General features: G+C 33.7%; 9 protein-coding genes across 9 annotated transcripts; 5 read left to right on the top strand and 4 right to left on the bottom strand.

The window, feature by feature from the left end:
• The first annotated feature begins 357 nt into the window (after positions 1–357).
• On the top strand, positions 358–1,164 carry BX664DRAFT_337175 (uncharacterized protein). Its single transcript, XM_051546180.1, has one exon. It carries the CDS (start codon positions 394–396, stop codon positions 1,129–1,131), a length of 738 nt encoding a protein of 245 aa, XP_051397934.1. The 5' UTR covers positions 358–393; the 3' UTR covers positions 1,132–1,164.
• BX664DRAFT_337173 (uncharacterized protein) lies at positions 1,165–4,113 on the bottom strand. The gene is made up of 13 exons (XM_051546179.1): positions 4,087–4,113; positions 3,894–4,024; positions 3,761–3,838; positions 3,559–3,681; positions 3,203–3,482; positions 3,019–3,130; positions 2,311–2,890; positions 2,057–2,228; positions 1,889–1,995; positions 1,713–1,831; positions 1,580–1,658; positions 1,423–1,487; positions 1,165–1,341 (listed from the first exon to the last, which is right to left on the bottom strand). The coding sequence occupies exons 1-13, from the start codon at positions 4,097–4,099 to the stop codon at positions 1,221–1,223; spliced, it is 1,980 nt and encodes a 659-aa protein (XP_051397933.1). The 5' UTR covers positions 4,100–4,113; the 3' UTR covers positions 1,165–1,220.
• A 1,140-nt stretch (positions 4,114–5,253) lies between these two features.
• Positions 5,254–7,111, top strand: BX664DRAFT_266525 (WD40-repeat-containing domain protein; the record flags this gene model as incomplete). The annotated part of the gene is made up of 5 exons (XM_051540911.1): positions 5,254–5,613; positions 5,675–5,715; positions 5,796–5,877; positions 5,945–6,254; positions 6,423–7,111. Coding segments are annotated over 5 exons (1,482 nt in total), but the record flags the coding sequence as incomplete, so codon positions are not given.
• Positions 7,112–7,280: 169 nt separating this feature from the next.
• On the bottom strand, positions 7,281–12,175 carry BX664DRAFT_337168 (nucleoporin Nup186/Nup192/Nup205). Its single transcript, XM_051546178.1, has 2 exons — positions 11,902–12,175; positions 7,281–11,821 (listed from the first exon to the last, which is right to left on the bottom strand). Exons 1-2 carry the CDS (start codon positions 12,098–12,100, stop codon positions 7,317–7,319), a joined length of 4,704 nt encoding a protein of 1,567 aa, XP_051397931.1. The 5' UTR covers positions 12,101–12,175; the 3' UTR covers positions 7,281–7,316.
• A 151-nt stretch (positions 12,176–12,326) lies between these two features.
• BX664DRAFT_337167 (uncharacterized protein) lies at positions 12,327–13,121 on the top strand (the record flags this gene model as incomplete). Its single annotated transcript, XM_051546177.1, has 3 exons — positions 12,327–12,641; positions 12,699–12,785; positions 12,866–13,121. Coding segments are annotated over exons 1-3 (586 nt in total), but the record flags the coding sequence as incomplete, so codon positions are not given.
• Positions 13,122–13,861: 740 nt separating this feature from the next.
• BX664DRAFT_266860 (GRAM domain-containing protein) lies at positions 13,862–16,165 on the top strand (the record flags this gene model as incomplete). Its single annotated transcript, XM_051540926.1, has 8 exons — positions 13,862–13,976; positions 14,037–14,140; positions 14,204–14,299; positions 14,360–14,525; positions 14,815–15,006; positions 15,084–15,173; positions 15,255–15,470; positions 15,537–16,165. 8 exons carry the CDS (start codon positions 13,862–13,864, stop codon positions 16,163–16,165), a joined length of 1,608 nt encoding a protein of 535 aa, XP_051397929.1.
• Positions 16,166–16,295: 130 nt separating this feature from the next.
• Positions 16,296–17,194, bottom strand: BX664DRAFT_337164 (uncharacterized protein). Its single transcript, XM_051546176.1, has 3 exons — positions 16,768–17,194; positions 16,595–16,714; positions 16,296–16,527 (listed from the first exon to the last, which is right to left on the bottom strand). Exons 1-3 carry the CDS (start codon positions 17,090–17,092, stop codon positions 16,484–16,486), a joined length of 489 nt encoding a protein of 162 aa, XP_051397928.1. The 5' UTR covers positions 17,093–17,194; the 3' UTR covers positions 16,296–16,483.
• A 458-nt stretch (positions 17,195–17,652) lies between these two features.
• On the bottom strand, positions 17,653–20,063 carry BX664DRAFT_299846 (uncharacterized protein; the record flags this gene model as incomplete). The annotated part of the gene is made up of 7 exons (XM_051542322.1): positions 19,785–20,063; positions 19,536–19,613; positions 19,390–19,464; positions 19,178–19,306; positions 18,720–19,122; positions 18,222–18,446; positions 17,653–18,059 (listed from the first exon to the last, which is right to left on the bottom strand). The coding sequence occupies exons 1-7, from the start codon at positions 19,794–19,796 to the stop codon at positions 17,653–17,655; spliced, it is 1,329 nt and encodes a 442-aa protein (XP_051397927.1). The 5' UTR covers positions 19,797–20,063.
• A 480-nt stretch (positions 20,064–20,543) lies between these two features.
• On the top strand, positions 20,544–21,797 carry BX664DRAFT_266650 (uncharacterized protein; the record flags this gene model as incomplete). Its single annotated transcript, XM_051540914.1, has 6 exons — positions 20,544–20,633; positions 20,704–20,837; positions 20,911–21,015; positions 21,071–21,520; positions 21,585–21,624; positions 21,690–21,797. 6 exons carry the CDS (start codon positions 20,544–20,546, stop codon positions 21,795–21,797), a joined length of 927 nt encoding a protein of 308 aa, XP_051397926.1.
• Between the last annotated feature and the right edge of the window lie 206 nt (positions 21,798–22,003).

Below are 22,003 nucleotides of genomic sequence, written 5' to 3'. Positions count from 1 at the left end.
GGTGACTTTAGGTGGTGAGTTTTTGGGTGATTTCAAAAGGTACGATTTCGGTCAGTATTTGGTGATCATCGGTCTCCTTTAGTTGACACTTTTTTTTTTTTGCTTCAGTCCATCTACAATTAGAAAAGCATATTTTTTTTTCTCAATAAAGACGTTATTAGTTTATGATATTATGTTTTATTGATTGGATGATGCATGTTTTAGATCTATCTACAAGTGTCATGACACATCAGGATTTTAAAGATGACGAAAGAAAATGGAAATTTGAGGCTGACATGGTGACACAGTAAGATGATTTATAATATACAAAAATAGACGATCAAAGACGTATAAATAATGAGACGGATGATCATCATCTTTGATTTTACTTCATTATTTTTTTTTTTTTTTGATATGACTGGTGCAACCAATACATTATATATTCTTCCTAAATCATTATATTCCAATGTAGGGGTACTTTTATTATGGGAAAAGGGAGTGCAAGATAAATATACGTTGACGGCAGTGGATTTGGAAGGCAATGAGCACAATCGACCTGATTTTGTTCGACTGAATCCAGCTGGCAAAGTGCCTGTTCTTGTTCATGATGGACAAGTAATCCCTGACTCGCTTTCCATTGCTCAATTTCTAGATCAGGATGGGTCATTACGAGCCCATGATCCGGAAGTTGTGTCCTTTGTGGAAGAATGGCGGCAAATCAGTGTCAAGGCCTTGGTGCTTGCCGAGCAACCCGTAGACGAAAAAGCGTTAGCGGCACATGCTGAAAAGATCGCGGCAGATCGTGCAGAGATGGTAGCTTATCAACAGCAACATCCAGATTTGGACTATGCCCTTCGATTGTCCCTGTTTGATTTACGTGCACAATGGCTCCTTGATCCTGTGGTCTTTCATCGCCACCAACAATCATGGTACGCTGTGCTTGATCATTGCGAAACTGTCTTAAGCTCTGGATCGCCTTATCTTGTCGGTAATACCCATTCCCTGGCTGATGTCTTTGCCACCGCATTCATCTGGTCTGGAAACCGTCATTTGGCTCATCCTGAAACTATCTTTGCTGGTCGTCCTCATCTCCAACAATACTATGATCGTCAATCGAAACGTCCTGCTGTTATCCATGCTCTTTTCGAATGATATCAAACATAATAAAAATAAAAATAAAAATGATTGTTCGTTTATTGAAAATATAAATAAAATGGTATAAAGTGGGTATATGCACAAAATCATATCATTCCAAATCCTTCCGAATTGCTAATGCTTGTCAAAAGTCGTTCTCGTAACTTTTCCTTGCTTCCATATTCACATAAAAGTAATACATTGTAACAGGTATGTGATGTCGGTAATCTATGTATATATAAAAAGATAAAAAAAAATATAAATGAGAATCATGCTCTTTGACGCCTTTTTTTTTTTTTTTTTTTTTACCTATCAGAATCTCCACCATTTTTGGCAATCACAAACTGCAACTTGCCAAGTCCACCAATTGGAGCCTATTTTATGTAAATAATATATATATCAGTTTTCTATTGTGTCTTTTTTTTTTTTTTGTTCTTGTTTGTCAGCTTTTTCCAAAACACGTTACCCTATCTGATCCGGTAGCAAAAAAAAGCAATTTCTTCTTCTCTTCATAAGAAAAACCATGGACAATTTCCCAAAAGTATCTAGTAAAAATATATATAAATCTAATATCCATCTTATCCATTATATCATATTACCTAATGATAGTCGAGTTTTCATCCCAACCACCATCATACACAGTAGATTTCTCTAGGGCATAAAAGTCCAAATCCGAACTACCACAAACCAATTGTTCAACTTCTTCTGGCCGAAAGATCTAAGAGAGATGCTGAATGAGATAAAGTGTTTATTTTTTTTTTTTTCATTTGATTACCTTGATTGCACAATCACGACAAATTAAATTGAAGCCTGTTTGAAACGCAGTAAATTGTTTTTCCACTGATTTGTTCAAAAGAAAGTCCACATACAGATCAACGAATTCTATACAAAGGAAAAAAAAATTAATCATTGATTGTACTTTTCAAATATAATAAATGAATACCTTCACGATCATCTTTGGTCACCAATATAGATCCACCATTAGGTTTGAGATCATAAGTCTTTAAATGCCCAAAGGATTCAATATCCACTTGAAAATAATGATCAAATTCATCGTCTTCGTCTGATGATGACTGAGGCAAGCATAACAATTGTTCCAATCCATGACCAAGACTCTATTCAAAAAAAAAAGAGAAAAGAAACTGAGAATTTTTTTTCCTTTTTTTTTTTTTTTTTTTTTTGTTTTGTTTTGCTTACAGGATCCAGTTGTTTCAAATCCGAGATATCCACAGGAACATTCATCAATTTCTTATATAGAGCTAAAGGGAAATGTAAATCTAAAATCACACTATTATATACAGCCAATCCAATCAGTAAGCCCAAAAGTTTGTATTCCCGAACAGTTGTCAAATCTTCTTGCTCTTTTGAATACTCCAAAGTATCATCACCAAGTAAGAGATTCGCATTGAACCAACACAATCGGCTTTCATCATTAAAGGTAAACATACCATATTTCAAGTCAAAGAGTTCCCTAACCATTAACTGGAAGAATTCCTTTTGTACACCACCTTCATCCACACCTTCTTCACCAACAAATTGTATTCGTAGTTGTTTTTTGAGATCATGAATTGATTTTTCTTCCAACTGTTGTAATGTATCTTCAATGATATGATCTCTTCGTATTTCCAATACCAAATAAGGACTATTGACACCTTGAAATAAAGCACGGAAGAAGGCATCTTGAAGTTCATGTCGCATTTGATAAACACTTTCAATCTTGAGAATATCAGCTTTGACTACTGGGTTCAAAATAAAGGGATAATCACAAAACGAGAACCTATAAAGGGGAAATGAAGAAAGCAAAAAAAAAAAAAAAAAAAAAAAAAAAAAAAAAAAAAAAAAAAAAAAAACTATCAGTATATATACACATATATATACAATTATAATATATATATAGATGTATACCCTTTGTGATCTTTGTAATTGGGAAAATCTTCTTTAATTTCCAAATGTTCATTAACAGCTTCATTGTAAAAATCAGTATAAGGAACATAATGTGATTCTTCGTTCATGCGATCTATTCCATGAGAGAGAGAGAGAAGAAAAAAAATCAGTCGGTATAATTAAAGTAAAGATCTGACAAACTTACATAACATAGCTAGACATTGTGTTGCTTCTATCACCATTGGATCAGTATGCGTACTTGGATTAGATGTTGAAGTATTTCTTAATAATAATCGTACTTGAACCATATGATGGAATATAGATAAAAGAGTTTTAAAAATTGATATAGAAGATGATGTTTGTGATTGATATTCTATCAAATATCGACACAAGATATCTTGTAAAGGAATACCAATAGCAGCAATGAGTTCACATAATTCTGTCAAAAGATTGTTGGGATAAAGTACATCAATATAAACAGGACACTATAACATAAAAAAAAAAAGAAGAAAAAATGAATATTATAAAAATCAAAATTATAAGTATCAATAGTTAACTTACTTGGAATAGAATGACAATAGCATTGAGATGAATAGTAGAAAGTTGTTCTTTTCTATTTCGAGAGCAATGTTGAATCAATTTCCGTACACGATCTGTTACACGTTTAAATAAGAAAGGAGGGCACTAATAGTTTAATGAAGAAATAAAAAAAAAAAAGGAATTATTAAGTATATCTATTGAATATGTATATATATATACTTACATTAAGTTTGATGACTTTAAAGGCTTTTTGAGCTTGTAACTTATCCACTGGACATTGAGTTAAAGAATCAGGAGTTTTCTATATATATTCAAATAAAATTAAATAAAGTGTTATTTATTTTATTTTTTCTTACCCATAAGAAACTTGAACTAAGAGAATCAATATCACCAAAAACAGTCAAAAGAGTATTGGTTAAAATTGACCAATTGTTTGTAGTTTCACATGTGTCTTGTAAGTTCTGGATATCGGTCAAGTCAATACCTTCTATAACAAACAAACAAATATATAATTTATAAGTTGTTTAATAATATATATTATAATATTACCAGAGTCTACCATAACAAAAAAAAAAAAATCAATAAAAGAAAAAGATCCAATCACTACTACTACTAATAAAATCGAAAAAAAAAAGCTTGATAGGAGTTTGAATGTCCCGCATGGCATCTTTTTTCCTTCCTTTTTGTTTGTGCTATCGTTCTTGCTCGCTCTTTTTTTTTTTTATCACTTTTTCCCTTCTTTTCCCTTTCTCTTTCTCTTATTTCTCTCTCTCTCTTTCTTTCTCTCTCTTTATTTCTATATCTTTAGTTGTTATTATTGTTTCTTATTTTCTCAGTGTTAAACTGTTTTTTTTTTTTTGAAAGAAACAAATAAAATGTCAATTTCAGATGAAGAGTTTTATGATGCAAAAGATTTAGTATCACCACAAGCTCCTAAAGGTAATACTATGCATCTTCCCAAGGCACTTACTTCTAGTTTTCAGGCAACTCAGCAACACACTTTATTATCAGAAGGTAACAAAAAAAGAAAAAAGAAAGTTTTCCCATTTTTTTTTTTGAAACTCAAATACCCTCACCTCACCCGGTATTTCTTTTTTTCCTTTTTCCTTCTTTTTTTTTTTTTAATTTATTTTCTCTTCTTCTTGGAAAAAATAGAATATGATCATATGAATCTTCAAGATTCACTAGATTCGGAATACAATTCTTCCCTTCATCCTTTAGCAGAACAAATACGAAGACGAACCTCCATTCCTTCAGTTTATATCTACGAAGATCATACTGATTCACAATCTGATCAACCATTCAATACTGATAATACATTATCTCCACCATCACATCAACCAAAACATTCTATTACAAGGTAAATCAGATTTTTTTTTGATTTTTTTTTATTTTATTTTACTTTATTTTTTAAAAAATATATATTTTATATAAATAGGAAAAAATCAATGGATTTATTATCAAGAATAGGTCTTCGAAAATATCCTCCAACTTCTGGTAGTAATAAATCGATACAAGAGAAGGATAGTGATAATGACAGTTCTTCGGACGAACATCCTTCTACTACTATTCGCCATCATCGACGTAGTATTGAATCCACACGATCTTTTATGTTTGGTAATCAACATCTTCCTCCACATGGTGAACGTTATATCAAGGTAAATTTTATGAATTCATTTACAGGGTTCCTCATTGTTATTATATATTATTTTTTAGATAAAATCCAAAGCTAAAACTCAAAACAAAGCTCTTTCTAAATTGGTATTGGCACAAATCTTAACCAAAACAGAACATTCAAATGAATTACGACAAACAGAATACAAAGGAATGGAAGACGAAAATCATGCACATCCTAATCGACCTCATCAAGCTATTTGGGCCATGAAATTCAGCAAAGATGGGAAATATTTAGCAGCAGGTGGACAAAATTGTGTTCTTCGTGTATGGGAAATTTTATCAGAAAAACTCAATCATGATGATGGTGAACAATTAGATACAATCAAAGTCTTTAATGAAACTCCCATTCAAGAATATCATGGTCATAAAGCAGATATTTTGGATATTAGTTGGTCAAAGGTAAATTGCATAAACCCCACTCGGAGATTGAAACCTTTTTTTTTAAATCCTCTTTTTTTAGAATAACTTTTTACTTTCAAGTTCTATGGATAAAACTGTTAGGTATTAAAGAAGAAAAAACAAAGAACATTTTCTTTGATACAGAAGAATAATGAAATGATTTTGCTTTTTTTTTTTTTTAGATTATGGCATGTCACCAAATCAGAATGTCTTTGTGTCTTTGTTCATTTGGATTTTGTTACTGGAATCAAATTCCACCCAAAGGTAAATAAAAAAAAATCAAATCTCAAGTTTATATATTCATCATCATATTTTTCTTTTTTTAATAAAGGATGATCGATTCTTTTTATCTGGATCATTAGATAGTAAAGTTCGTCTATGGAGTATTACCGATAAAAAAGTGGCATTTTGGAATGAAGTACCAAATGAAAATCTTATTACAGCGGTTGGATTTACTTTGGATGGAAGAACAGCTTGTGTAGGATCATATACTGGACAAGTCTATTTTTATGAAACACAAGGTCTCAAATACAATACTCAAATCAATGTCAAGAAACGTGGAGCAAAGAAGGGCAAGAAAATCACTGGGATAGAAGCCATGCCGAATATGCCACCAGGGGATGAAAAGCTTTTGATCACTAGTAATGATTCTCGGATTCGAATGATCAATATGAAAGACAAGAGTTTGATTTACAAGTATAAAGGTTTGGATAATTCTACCATGCAAATTATGGCTACATTCAGGTAATTTCAGCCAAAAAATAAAAAAAAAAAAAAAAATATAGTTCTTTTCTTTTTTTTTAATTCAGATTTTTTTTTTTTTTTTTGTAGTGATGATGGACGATATATTATCTGTGGATCTGAGGATTGTAGTGTATATCTATGGCCGACTGGACATCCTGGATTTTCATCAAGTCGATTTTCAAGGGATATGATCACCAATCATCATGGATCAAATGGATCAGTTTATGGCGGTGGTGGTAGTGATACGAGCGGAGGTCAACCATCAACAACGGAACAAGGTCTTGGATCATGGTTGAAACGTGGAGAACAACGAGCCAAGGAAAAACTACAACATCATCATGAATTCTTTGAAGCACATAAAAGCACAATCACCAATGCCATCTTTGCTTCACATAGAACAAGACAACAATTAGCATTGACTGGACATGATATTATCCTCAATCATACACCTATACCAGATGATCCACCATGTCTCAATAATAATGATGATGTTGATGAAGATGATGATGATGATGATAATACAAAATTTATTTACAAAACAAGTGAAAAGTATGATTATCCTGATAGTCAGATCATTGTAACCTCAGATGTACATGGATGTATTCAAGTTTGGCGAACAGATTCCGGTATTTATACACAACAACAACAACAACGGAAAAGTATTGATTCCTCTTTTGTTACCCCATCACTTTCTGGAAAAACTTGTCAACAAAAACGTCCCTTTACATTGTTTTCTGGTCGTGTCAACAAATAGTTCTTATTTATTTATATATTCAACATTTATGACATTCTCATCTTTTGTATAATATTCCCCTTTTTTTTTTTTATCAAAATAATAATAAAATGATTATGAAATGAAATACACTTTTTTTTTTTGATAGAAACAATAACAATAATAAAAAAAAAAAAAAAAAAAAAAACTTGTTTTATTTAAATCTGTTTATCTATCTAAATCAGATTCATTGTGGAAGGGTATCAGCACGCAGCTTGGCCAATTGTTGCAGCATATCCAATCGTAAAGTGGAACCACGTAAGGTTTGAACAAGATGAACCATGGCGGCATAGAGGATTGGCCGGACTTGTTTTGGCATGGAGGGCATGAGACGAACCAAGTTTTCAAAGACACCATAGAGTTGTTGATGGATCAATGTCGCTGGATGATCTTCATGATGTAGTCGTTGCATGAACAGTAATAATGTATGAGCCACACCCATCAACAGCTTCTCATCCTGTTTGTATTTCGTCAATAGAGAGACAAGTTTGATCATCAATACACCAAGGATACGTTCACGTTTTGTTGGTGGTAAAAAGTCGAAATTGTCGATGACGGTGATTTGGATCACTTGAAGCCAGGCGTCGAAACAATGATGTTGTCCATGTTGGATTTCTCGTGCATGATTGTCCGCCATCACATGCCGTAACAGATCACCCATTTCCTTTTCAGCTGCCCAGTTGTCAGTATCCATCATCAATGTCCCTGCTTGTTGTAGGTTGCGTTGTTGTCGTCGAAGATACCCATAAATGGATCGAATGTCATTGACCTTGCATCCCGTCACCGATGTTGTTTGGAACAATTTGGCATCAAACCTATCAAAGTAATGAAGCGCCAGGGTATTCTTCTTGATAAGATCATCCTCCCAAGTAAAATCAAGTGTAGTAGGTAAATCCATGAAACTAGTGAATGGTTCTTCTACAGAAGCAAGTCTTTGTTGGTCCGTCGTTGTATTATTATCATCATCACCATATAATAGATTCAACAATCGTGTTGCATCGGTTTTGGACTTTGTATCGAATAAAACATGAAGTTCTATAGCAATCGTCTTGAGTCGCCAGGCTCGTTGATGTAATTCTGATCGTAAATGAATCATATCGCAAGTCACTTTGGATCCATCCGTGAACACCATGGCACCAGGGGTCGTGAATGTATTTTGATGATTGTTGCCCAAAGTGTAGACTGAGAGTGTTGATAGCATAGCCTCCAGTTGGTTATAAAAATAATCGTCCCGAAGTCGTAGATACTGCATCAGTTTGAAAGATGTTGATTTTCTAGCACAAAGTCGATAGATCAGTTGGTAACATTTTTCAGCCAAGACAGGATGGGTCGCCGTCAGAGGAAGGAAAGATTGATCTTGGTATTCCACTTGTTCTAAAGAAGAGACATTCAAATTGGCTCGAAGCATATCTAGAATGGCATGAAGACAAATCAATTTGGCACCTCGAGCTTGTGTATGATGACGATCGTTGTTTTCCAGAAGTGATGTTCGTGTTGGTGTCAAAGCTTCTATACCAAGAAGAAATTCTGTCAAGTTGGGTGATGGTTTGTCGTTTGGGGCATTATCCAATAGCATATCCAAAATGGCCACACGCACTGAAGATGTCATGAATTGTTGATCAAAGTCGTTTTCGTACCGGTATTTATTGTTCAAGATCTGGGTCGCCATCCAAAAAGGAATATTGTTGATATCAAAGTCGTAATCATCATATGTTGTTCGTTCAGGTTGTTCAATACCAAAGCGTTCACTGATGCCACGGATAATATCGTATGAATGGTCACTCATTGCTAACAGTTCCGCCAGTTGTGATCCCAATCCTCCATATACATGTGATATACCAGCCACACGCGAGACATCATATTGTTCACGACTTGTAGACGGTTCCATTGATAATCCATGTAAGATTTTGCTGCTGAGGTAACAAATTTCTTCATAATCCCCAAAATCAACCAGTTCAGCCAATTGGACAATCACCGACTTGCTACAAAGCATATGGTTTCCAACAGGTGCAAGAGACGGCCACGGTGCAAAAGTAAGATCATCTAATTTGTAGTTTCCAGAAGGTAAGCGAGTGGATGATCGAAGCACGTCAGGTACAAGCAAGTTTCCAAAAGCATCTTGTAATTGCATCACACGGAAAAGAATACGTAGACAACGTACCAAACTACTAGGAATGGACTTGGACGGCGTTCTGCTGTTGATGATGGCCTTTCTTCCTCTTTCAATGATCTTGAAAAGTTCCCCAATCAGTGTAGCACCAGATAAGATCCTCATAATCACTTCAAATCCAGGATGAGTAATGTAATAACAAAGCACGCGATCCACTTCTGACTTGTAAGTAGGTGATTGTTGCCAAGCGACATGTGATTCCAATAGTTGCGATAAATCAAATGAAAACACACTATTTTCCAAGATCTTCAAACACATTTCAGTCAATGCCCATTTCTCATTTGGTACCTTGTAGCGTTGATCATCTAACACCAATAGGACATCATCAATCACTGTCGAGATATAGGGTTGCGCACCAGGAAACCTTGTTTCTTTGCCAAGATCCATTGGAATAGAAGATACCAAAGGAGAGAAACCACTTTGTAATTCATCCCGTTTGCTTTGAGTATGAATCAGATTGACCAAAAGATTGAGTGCTGATAAAGTTTCAGTGTATGATCTAGCTTCTCTTTCTAATGACAGTTCCTTCAAAAAACCAGATAATTGATTCATTGAAGATTGTTGTTGTTGTTGTTGTTTTTGTTTTTGTTGTTTGATAATAAATACATTGCCATGTTCAATGATATGCCAGATTTGAAGAGAAATATTTCGTCCAACATCATTGATCCCACCACCCCATGGAGAACAGAATGCAGCCATCACGTCACAAAGAGAAGCACGAAGAGAAGCAGAGATACTACTGTTTGCCAATTCCGTCAATGAATCACGTACACGATAGACAGGATCATTCCATAACGCTACACGTGCTTCCCCAGAGTATTGTACCACTTGCTTCAATAAATACAAAAATGTCTTGAGCAGATCTTCTTCTCCAGGAGGAAATTCAGCCGGGCAAGCTTCAGTTGCTTGACGAAGGAGAGGAACATAAAAATGAATAGCAGCAAATAACTTTCCCCACGAAAATAATTGACTATTTGCAATGCTTGGTGTACGGACAGTACCTAATTCAAAGAAACGGAAAGCATGAGGAGCACAGAGATCACCACAAGAAATAGCACCAAAGAATTCGAAACACGCACGCATGGTTCCCACCAACTTGATATTGTCAATCACCCATTTAACAAAGCTGTTTTCCATCGAATCATTTTGAATCCAGAACCAAAGACCTTGATTGATTTTCCCATGACGATAGATACTAGCCAAAAGTGTGAAAAATAATTCAGGATCTTGCTTGTTATAGAGTTCATCCTCCGGTCCAACAATGGCTGCACCCTTGGTCACCACAGTACCCATCTGATAAACTTTGTCTTCTTGTTGATAGTTGAGATCACGCAGAACATCCGTCAGATGTTTGATAATAAAAGTTGTCAATTCCTTGATTTCATATACCACCACTTCTTGAAAATCAGGTTTGATATCAGCATGAAACTTTGTATAGTCTCCAGGATCCACCGTCAATCCATCCAGCACCATAGCATTGTCTTCTGTCACATAATTCTTTTTGTCCTGTTCTTCTACGCTTTGACCATCTTGTTGTTGGAATCGTAATAAATAATCATTCATAAACCCAAACACCCTAGAAGAGGACATACTATCTGAAGCTAGTTCTTTACACTTGAGCTCGTTGATGGCTAGTTTTGATTCCAAGTCAGGATTTCGTTGTAAAGCAGTCATCAAGAAGGATACCCATTGTAAAGTAATCATAGATCGTAATGCCGGCACTTTCCATTGTTCTTTTTGTTGTATCTTATCGTGACATTTCTGTACAAGATCAGTGTCGAGTGCCATATCCTTGCCATTCTTGTGTATGTCGATTGTCGGAGAGAGTGCTGCCATCAAAATCATAGATAAATAAGGTGTTGTCAATGTCGATAAGTTTGATTTTTCCACATATCCCAAAATTGTTAATAAATCATCCCCTTTAAGCCAAAAGAGTAATGCCAAGTGGTATAAGATTTGCATGAGGTAAATTCGTTCATCTTTCAGTTTGTCGATCCGCATGGCTGTAATTTTGATATCTAATTGTGATGAAGTTGGCATAGTTTGTAGTTGTTGAGATCCAATAGTAGTTGAAGTTGTTGTTGTTGTTGTTGTTGCACTTGCACCAAGAGAGTCATTTTTGTTGAGAGACTTGATCATGGTGTTGAGTTTTTTTGCAGTTTGTAGTAATTTGGAAGGAAAAGTACCGGTAGGACCATTTTCACCAAAAGGAATAGCATCATCAGTCATAATATCGTCTATGAATTGTAGTAACCTTTCTTTGATTTGATCGTCAAGAGATGCATCACTGATAGATTTAAGAATGATTTCCAAACATGCCAATAGATAACCCCGTTCAGTGTGATAAAGTTCAATACATGCGTATATACGTTCAGAATTAACACGATTCGATTCTGCTTGACCATGGTAAAGTAAAGTTGCTGCAACGTGTTCATTGATATCTAGTTCATCCGAAAGAAGTAATGTTTCTTTAATGAATTCTTCGTTGGGTTTATATAAAGCGCGATCTATATAAGCATTGCCTATAAAATAAAAAGAATGAGTACGTTGTTTATAAAAAAAAAAAAATACATCGTGTTTATTTCAAGTAATTTTATTTTACCTGCTTGAAGGGCTCGTCTATGTTCTGTATTCTTGGGAGCATCGTCAAGTAAGGTACGAAACCGTTGTTTGTTGTCTTCGAGTAGTTGTAATAAAAGATCGGCATCATTTTCTGACGATGATAATCGTGTTTTACATATAAAGTCGTGAAGATTTCTTGCCCCATGTGACCAAGTAGGTTTAGTATCCACCGCAGTCATGACTATTGTTGAGGCAGATAAAAATGTAAAAGAAAAAAAAAAAAAGAGAAAGACGTGAAAGAAATATGCTTTAAGAAGGGAAAAGGTTTAAAAATTAAAAAAAAAAAAAAAAAGGAAAAAAAAAGGGTGACTGTCCAGGTATTCCACGCTTTGGCGATTTTCGACGGTATTTGAAATATGGATAAGACAGACAAAGACAGAGACAGATTTAATCTTTGTCTTTTTATTTCTCTCAATGTCGGCAAGCACTGATACGATACCCGTCAAAAAAGAAACTATTAGTTATAAACCAAATTCAAACCATTCTTCACCTACATGTAGAGTACAGGCAACTCGTTTTATATATAAAGACTCCGAATTTGAATATTCTATTCATTCACCAGGAACTCGTTTTGGAAGAGAATTAGCTGTGGTTTTTCCTAGTTTGACCAACAAACAACTGAAAGAAATCTTGGTGGTTCCAGTGATTCAACGTTGTGAACATGATATGGTTGGTATTACTCAAACGGTTAATCATGAACGGAATGAAAAATTAGAAATAGTAAGTCTTTTTTGATCGAAATTAAAAAGGAAACTAATTTTTTTTTTCTTTTTTCAGTTTGTCAGTTGGGGAAAAAGTGTAGTAGATAGACTTCGAAGGATAGGCATATGGGCTGATATTATGGATCCTGCATCTGGATTTCCGGTAAGACATAAGAATGAAACCAAAAAAAAAAAAAAAAAAAAAAAAAAAAAAAAAGAAAGAAATTAATCACTAGTGATTAGATTTATAGTGAAGCTGGACCTACACCTTATCCTGACGTTCAGGGAACACAAACACTGACAAAATATGATATTCAAAATGTTGGTTGTTGTCATATTTTGTTACACCCCACTTGGAATAGTAGTATATATCCATCTACTTTATTTACCACTGCTCCATATGATCTTCTTGTCAAGGTGATTAATGAAATTGTAATATAATTTATATAGAATAGTTTAATATTTGTTAATAAAGAGAATCATCACTTTTTTTTTTTTTATTTTTTCCCTTTTTTTTTTCTTACTCAATACCCTAGTTAAACTCGTGGTGAAACTAATCTTTTTTTTTTTTTTAATTTCGGCATTTCGCTGGAAAGAGTCTTTTTTTTTTTCCTTTCTTTCATTTTTCTTTTTTTTTTTTTTTATTTTTCCTTTTTTGTACAAGACATACCCCAAATGTCTCGACATAAACGACTTCATTCAAATACCATATCTAATGATCGACCTCCAGCTATTAATACAACAACACGTCCAAATATACCCCGTCGAAATTCAGAAGGATCACCTGGTGTTCCACCACCTCAAATCGATGTTTCAGCACCAACACCATTACAAGAAACTCATCAAGATGCTTCTTGGGGGTCCTTACGTTTAGACCATTTTCCTTCAAGATCTGATAACAACAATGATCAAGTGAAAGGAGAACCTATCAAGTCATCCTCTTTTCAATCCTTACCAACGCCAGTGGCAGCACCAGAACAAGATAACAAACGCATTCTTCGACTTCCTCTCCCACGAATGAAAACACGGTCCCGGTCTTCTAGCACATCCACTACCAATGCATCTGTCAAGTCAGTATCAAGACCATCCACTCCAGTCAATGAACAAATGGAAGGTTCAAGCAATCATAGTACGCCAGTAAGAAGAAGAAGAAGCTCCTCGGCCTCGCCGCAATTACCCGTTCTTCATCGTCGCTCCGATGGTACTGAAGGATCAGGTTCTGAAGGTGAAGTCTCTATGATGGCTCCTGGTAGTATTGCAACTGCTGTTCGTGTAGAATCAATCAGTGAAAAACGAAATCAAGAATTCCATGCTTTATTCCGTAGTGTTCCCGAAGATGATGCTTTGGTGGAAGGTAAATCTTAATATATATAAAAAGATAAAATTTTTAATGGATGATTTTTTATTTTATTAGATTATGGTTGTGCTTTACAAAAGGAAATCTTGGTACAAGGTCGACTTTATATCTCAGAAAACCATTTATGCTTCAATGCCAATATTTTTGGATGGGTAACAAATGTAAGTTTGTTCATTTATCAAAATAAGATAATCTTATATATTATTATCTATTTTTATATATAGTTGGTGATTGCCTTTGCTGATATTGTAGAAATTGAAAAAAGATCAACAGCCATTTTCATTCCCAATGCGATTCAAGTATCCACTCTTCAATCCAAGGTAAATCATGAAAAATATATAAAAGTTTTATAAATGCTCAATTTTTATGTTCTTAAATAGCACTTTTTCGCTTCGTTTCTTTCAAGAGACCAAGCTTATGATTTGATTGTGGATGTCTGGCGATATTCTCGACCATTGTCATATAGATCTTCGAATGGAAGTACAGACGACATACAGAATAGCCAATTGGACCAAGAAGATGGAATACAAGGCGATTACAATGAAAGTTCTGATATGGATTCTGATTACACTTATTCTGGCACTGAAACGGAAGAAGAGGAAGAAGAAAAGAAAGACAAAGGTAAATTTTTTAAAATAAAACAAAAAAAAATTTTATGACCATTTTTTTTTTTTAGTATCCATTCCTCCTGTTTCAGCTATCAAAAAGCAAATCAAACAAGATTCTTTACGAAGACGTGCTTTATCTGAAGGTGCCAAAATCAATGGTAGTAGAAATAATAGAAGCCAAATCACGATGGATTTTACTCAAACGCCAAAGATATCTGGAAAACAAGGACAACAAGTACCAACACAACAACCCTCTCAAGCTCATGAAAGGACAGATTGTACATGTGGTGAAAACGGAGGTCATTATCCAAATACGGTGATGGATGAAACTTACAATTGTAGTTTGGAAACAATGAATAACTTGATGTACAATAGTGGATTCATGAAACGGTTTTTGATAGAAGACATGAAATCAATAGGTAAATATATATATATATATATATATATATATTATCTTTTATTAGAAACTCATTACTATTATTTTGATGATGACTAGATCTGAATATTGGTGAATGGATAAAGTCAGAAGATACTGAACAACAAATTCGAAAAACATCTTATATCAAACCACTGAATGGATCCATAGGTAATAAAAAAAAAAGATATGACAAGAAATGAAGATACAGGATTTTAAACATCACTTTATATATATATATATGTTGAATAGGACCAAAACAAACTCAATGTCTTCAGACCGAAGAAGTAATTTATTCAAATCTCAAGGAAAGTGTGACGGTGTTGACCACAACGCAAACACCTGATGTACCATCTGGTAATTCTTTTTCTGTGAAAACCAAAACTTGTATGACCTGGGCTGGCTATGGTCGAATACGTATGTTGGTGACAGTCTTGGTTGACTTTACAAAATCATCATGGTTAAAATGTAAGAGAAACAATATATCATCATTTTATTTTCTTTAACATTCTTTATATATATATATATATATAGCTACTATTGACAAAGCATCAGTTGATGGTCAAATATCGTTTTATAAACAACTGGATACTGCCATCAAACAGTACATGAAAGCACATCCAGCTGAATTTGCATTGGACAGAAAACATTATCAAGGACGCAAAAGAAAGAAGGCAAGACGACACAAGAAGAAAGAACAAGACAAACAGGAAGAAATGGGCAAGAAGAAATCCAAGGTATTCTTTCATGGATTAACACAAGTGATAGAAATCATACGATATGGCTGGACGATATGCAGAACCAACCTGATGTTGACCCTTAACCATTGGATGGTTGTATGTATGGTGATCATGATCTGTGTCAACCTTTTGCTTGTACAGAAAATGGTCGATGTAGAATCACGTTTGAATCGATTAACTCAACCTTCTAATGAAATGGATACTTCTGTGGAACAAACGTATCGTGATGAACTTTGGTCATGGCTCCAAACATTGGATGGATGGGATAGAACAACCACAGCTTCTTCTGGTGTGTTGGATGATTCTGTTTTGGATCAAGATTTATTGGCTTTGGCGAAAATGGTACGACGTGCTGAAAAAGATATTGGTCAAGTCTCACAAGCAGTGGAAAAACAACGACGACGCATTCAAACTGGTTCATAGATACCCCCCCCGTCGTTTTTTTTTTTTTTTTAGTTTAGTCATAATAAAGTAGTGGATGTATTATTACAATATGTTATTATTATTGTTTTTTTGGATGATGGTCAGATGATGACACGAGGGGTTGGACCCTTTTTTTTTTTTTTAGTGTGAATACTTTATTTGGCAAGTCGCCGACCAAAAATGGCAAAGCAGAAAATATAGATGACAGAAATTAATATACAAAAAAGAAAAAAGCAATAATAATAATAATAAAGAAAGGAAATGTATGATTCAAAGACTAGGGTAGATGATCTTCTATTTTTTTCTTTTCTTCTTGATTTAACTATAATCACCAGGTACAATGGCTTCACATCCTTTTGTACCTAAAGGAAAAAAAAAAAAGTTAATATCAAACATGCAACCTTTTTTTTTTTTTTTTGTATGTCTTACTTTCTCCCAAATTACAATCAGATTGTGATTCACAACATCGAATACAATATTGACCATTATCAGGTTCCAACATGTTGACAAAATAATCATATCCATTACATGTCACATCACTGATATCCTCTACATATAAAAAGGATGAATGATGAATTTTTTTTTTTTAGAGATGAACTTACTGTTATCATATTGACCACCTCCATCAGTATGACTGAGTTGATAGGCATCTGGATTGAGTCGACCAGTGACTTGAACATAAGCATCTTGACTTTCGAAATGAGAAGACACAATCAGACCTTGAGGGAAAGCATTGGTGGTTGTATTGGAACAAAAAGGAATGCCTTGATCTTCAGTAGCACCCACATCGTCTCCAGGATGAGGAGGCAAAAAGAAACAGAAATCAGTAGATGATTGTAAATGGATGGAGGCACTACGGCGAACAGGAAAACCATACACTTGAAATAAGAAAACGCAAAGAATCAAGATCAAACTAGAGGATACCATCTTTTTTTTGTTTTTTCTAATAAAGAAATGAAATGAATGAAAAAAAAATTGGTTCTTTTATAAAGTAGACGAATTCCATTCCTTTTTTTTTTTTTTTTTTTTAGCCAAATGATCCCAATAGTGGGCTTTGACACATATGTTTCAAAATAGTCAGCATTATCCTTTTTTTTTTTCTTTTTAGAATAAGGTGTTGTTTTTAGTGAAGAGATACACTTTTTGACCTAAAAAAGGTTCATTTATAAATCACTAGTATTGTTTGTTTTGATCAAATGGCTTTTTTTTTTTATCCGATGACAAGATAATATATTTTTAGACAGGATTTGTCATTTATTTTTACTTTTTTTAGACTTTGTCAAAAGATTGTATTTAGAAATATGTTTTTATTGATGCGTTCAAAAGAAGAATAGAATAAAATGGTACAACCAGTGAAAAAGGAGAGGAGTACAAGTTTTCGTAAACAAAAAGGGAGGGGGGGGATAAATACATTAAAATAAAATACAACACGATGAGTAGAAATAAATGCTAAAATAAAAAAAAAAATATATAAAAATAAAAAAAAATCAAGTGATACACCAAATTTCCATTTTTTCCACGCCAAGATCATTGTTATTCCGCACTTTGTGGATTTGTCGAGCCATTTGTAAATCATCATCATCAATCATCAACACCATTTCATTGTCTTCATCCTTGTATTGAAGTCGAGTATGAGCAGGAGCATTCAATTTGTCGCGTACTCTTGCAATTAAATCGTCAAAGGTGATAGTGGAAGAGACTAATAAAACACGTGTATCGATATGATGGACCTTGATTTTGATTTTGCTACCTTGATTATCATTGCGAGAATGAGTCGATGTGGATGGTGTAGGTCGTACTGATATACTTTTTCCACTTTGTTCACTACCACGTCTTTCTCCTTCTTCATCTGTCATTCCATTGAGTCGTCCACGAATCCGATCTCGTTCATCTTCTACTGTCATATGTTGAAATTCATTGGTCAAGTCGTTGGAATCAAATTGAGTGTAAGACATGGGATCAAATACTTCATCATAGACGTGACTGTTACTATTCGTATGAGTAGTAGTGGATGAAGATGATTTTGGAATGGGTGGTACAGGTGGTGGTGAATAACGATTGGTCTTGTGACTTTTGGCAGAGTTTCTTGATGAGAATGAAAATCGATCTTCATGAGATGATTCAAATCCACTATCCACACGACGACCATCGGCACGATAACGTAAACTTGATGTGAAGGATGAGGTGGAAGATGAAGGTTGTGAGGAGGTATCAGGCCAATCTTCTTGTGATGAATATGATTGCATATAAGGACCTGGATTAGAATCCTTTCTTGGACGTTCTGTAGGATGATATTGTTGACGATATTGTTGTTGAGAGACGGATGAGGATGAGGATGAGGATGATAATAATGGTATATTGTTGTTACTATTGTTTTGATGATGATGATTTCTTGGATAATGAGATGACACAGATGCCACAGGAATTGGATCTAACATAGGAGGAGTATTTGAACTGGAAGATGTTGGATGTTGTTGTGAAGTAGTATGACGCATAGGGATGGATTTTCCAAGAGATGAAAAACCAAGGGATTGTTTTCTTTGATATTTTGTACTTGATAATAAGACAGAATTGTTTCGACTAATACCAGAAGAAGGAGTAGGTTGACCAGCCATGATTGGTTTCTGAAATTTATTTAATCCAAGTTTATCTACCACATCGAACATATCCACATTACCACGCATTTGTCGTAATCTACTTTCAGGAGGACGATATAATACACCGACTGGAATAGAAAAGACTGAATAACCTTTACCTCGTTCACGTACAGCTTGATCGATCACGTCGTGTTCTTCGGTCATCTTGGATTTTTGAGCATGATATAAATCTGTCAGTCCAGCATCAATTTTCCCCAAATAAAGTCGACAGATGCCTCGATTGAATAATACTTCGCATGCATAGAGTCGAAATGCTAGACCAAGTTGTTGATAATTGATAATTTGATTACCACGTAATTTCTATATATAAAAAAGGGTTAAATATTTTATATAATATAATATATGAATCTTTTACCACATGAGCATTATCGAATTCTTGCATGGCTTCTTGCATATTTCCCAAACAAAATTGAGATACACCTTTTTGAAAATAAGCTACAGCAAAATAAGGATCCATAGTAATTGATCTAGAGTAAGCAGCCAACTATTAAATGTAATACAGTCAGTAACAAATAATATCATGTACTACGTCGTACTTTATTCTTTTATTATTTTTATTATTCTTACCGCACGCTCATGATCTTCCACTGCTGCAAAGATCAATCCAATATTAAAATGCATTTTCGCATTATCCGCCATATTCTAATTTAAAAATCATAAGTTATTCTTTCTATTCAAAAAAAAAAAAAAAAAAAAAAAAAAAAAAAACTTACAATAAAGGTTTTCAAGGCTGAGTCATAATCTTTACTATCAAACGCTGAACAAGCATTTTGCCATTGTTCAAGTTCAAGCTATAAATAGAGAGAAAAATAATAATAATAATGAGTATTTTGGGATTGTACATATACGCCACATACACATATATACACACATGTACATACATATATATACACGTATATAATATGAGTAAGAAGGGAAGTCATTAAAAAAAAAGAAAGAGGGGAAGGAGAAAAGGAACTTACCTTCAAAGCCATCCAAAATAGACAAGAATTGTAACAAGAAAGAAAGAAAGAAAGAGTAAAAGTAAAGAGAGGGAAGAAAAGTATAAAAAAAAAAGATGGAAAACGGAGAAAAAGAGAGAGAGAAAGAGAGGGAAGGAGAGAACGTTTTCACCTTAATTTTTTTTTCTAACAAATTCAAGGAGAAGTAAAAGTATGAAGATATATAAATATATAATGAATGAGTGATGATAGAAAGAAAGGAAGGAGAGAACAAAAGGAGAACAAAAGTAAACAACAACGAAAAAAAAAAGGGGGAGTCAAAGAAGCGTGCCCTTTTTTTTGAGCATTCTTTTTTTTTTATGATTAAAGGATTTCATACCCAGATGATGAATGGTTATTTTCCGTTCCAAAGCGTGGCCTTGCAGTTTTGTGCTCATATGCTCACAATAAAAAAATAATATAACTTAAAAAAAAAATCATGATCTTCTTTTTGATAAATAGGAGTAAAAAAAAAAAATATATAAAAAAGGCATTGTCGATCTTATTATTATCAACTTGATTATTATTATTAACATTCTATTTTTGTATAGACCCTTTTAATTATTATTATTATTATTATTATTACCAAATGTCGTGACTTTTTCAAACAGTTCCTTTTCTTTACTGAGAGAGTTTGTTCGGACTTCCAATTATTTTTCCTCTTTTTTTTTTTTTTTTTTTTTTTTTTTTCCTACATATTTCTTTCTTTTTCAAAATCTATATTAATTAACTTTGTATAATATGGCTGATTCATCGACATCCAATAAAAAACAACCTCCTGTCATTCTTTGTATTGGTATGGCTGGTTCAGGAAAAACTACTTTTATGCAGGTAAAATAAAATAGATATCTTTTTTCGTTCATAACTAATCCTTTTTTTATTATTATTATTATTATTCTAGCGTATTAATGCTCACCTTCATAGTCAAAAGACACCTCCTTATGTACTCAACTTGGATCCTGCTGTAGGTACTTTACCTTTTACCGCCAATATTGATATTAGAGATACTGTTAATTATAAAGAAGTCATGAAACAGTAAGTATTATTATCATTCCTATCTTTATACTTTCTTTTTTTTTTATTTTATTTATTTATTTTTTTTATTTAGATACAACTTGGGTCCTAATGGAGGAATCTTGACTAGTTTGAATCTATTCACTACCAAATTTGATCAAGTGTTAAACTTTGTAGCTAAGCGTTCTGACAGTGTTAGGTAATAATAATAATTATAATAATGTCGAACTTTTTTTCTTATTAATATTATTTAGTCATATTCTTGTTGATACACCTGGACAAATTGAAATCTTTACTTGGTCTGCGTCTGGAGCCATTATTACTGATACATTGGCTGCTACTTATCCCACTATGATTGCTTATATTATTGATACACCACGCACAACTTCCCCTGCCACTTTTATGAGCAATATGCTTTATGCCTGTAGTATCTTGTATAAAACCAAACTTCCTTTTATTCTCGTGTTTAACAAGACGGATGTGGTATCCCATGATTTTGCTGTGGAATGGATGACTGATTTTGAAAAGTTCCAAGAAGCGCTTCGTCGTGATACTTCTTATATGAGTAGCTTGATGAACTCGATGAGTTTGGTGTTGGATGAATTCTATCAACATCTTAAAGTTGTTGGTGTGTCAGCTGTCACTGGTCAAGGTATTGATGAATTCTTCAAGGCTGTAGATGAAGCTGCCGATGAATATGAAAAGTAAGTGAAAGATACAGGTGAATGGACAGGAATTTTTTTTTCTAATTTGATTTGATAATAATAGGGAATATAAACCTGAAATTGAACGCATGATTCGCTTAAAGGTAACAATAAAAATAATAATAATAATAATAATAATAATAATAATAATATTGACGAAATAATATAGATGGAAAAGGAAGAAAAGGAACGACAAGATCAATTGAATCGATTGATGAAAGATGTACAAGTATCAAAAGGCACTGAAGTCTCTCTTGAAAAAGGTGAACGTAAGTGAATGTAGAGAAAAAAAAAAGGAATGAGTGACTGAATCGGTTTATATAGGTAATTTAGAGGATGAAACTTGGGAAGAAGATGAAGAAGATGAAGATGAAGACGAAGAAGAAGATGATGATGATAGTGAAGGTAAGATATGGCTTTTACAAAAAAAAAAAATCTATATGATTTGGGAATGGTGATTCATTTTTATTTTGAATATTATTT

The sequence above is a fragment of the Halteromyces radiatus genome (genome assembly GCF_025201355.1).
Source record: "Halteromyces radiatus strain CBS 162.75 chromosome Unknown BX664scaffold_6, whole genome shotgun sequence".
NCBI lineage: Eukaryota > Fungi > Mucoromycota > Mucoromycetes > Mucorales > Cunninghamellaceae > Halteromyces > Halteromyces radiatus.
This window is presented reverse-complemented; position numbering and strand designations above follow the sequence as displayed.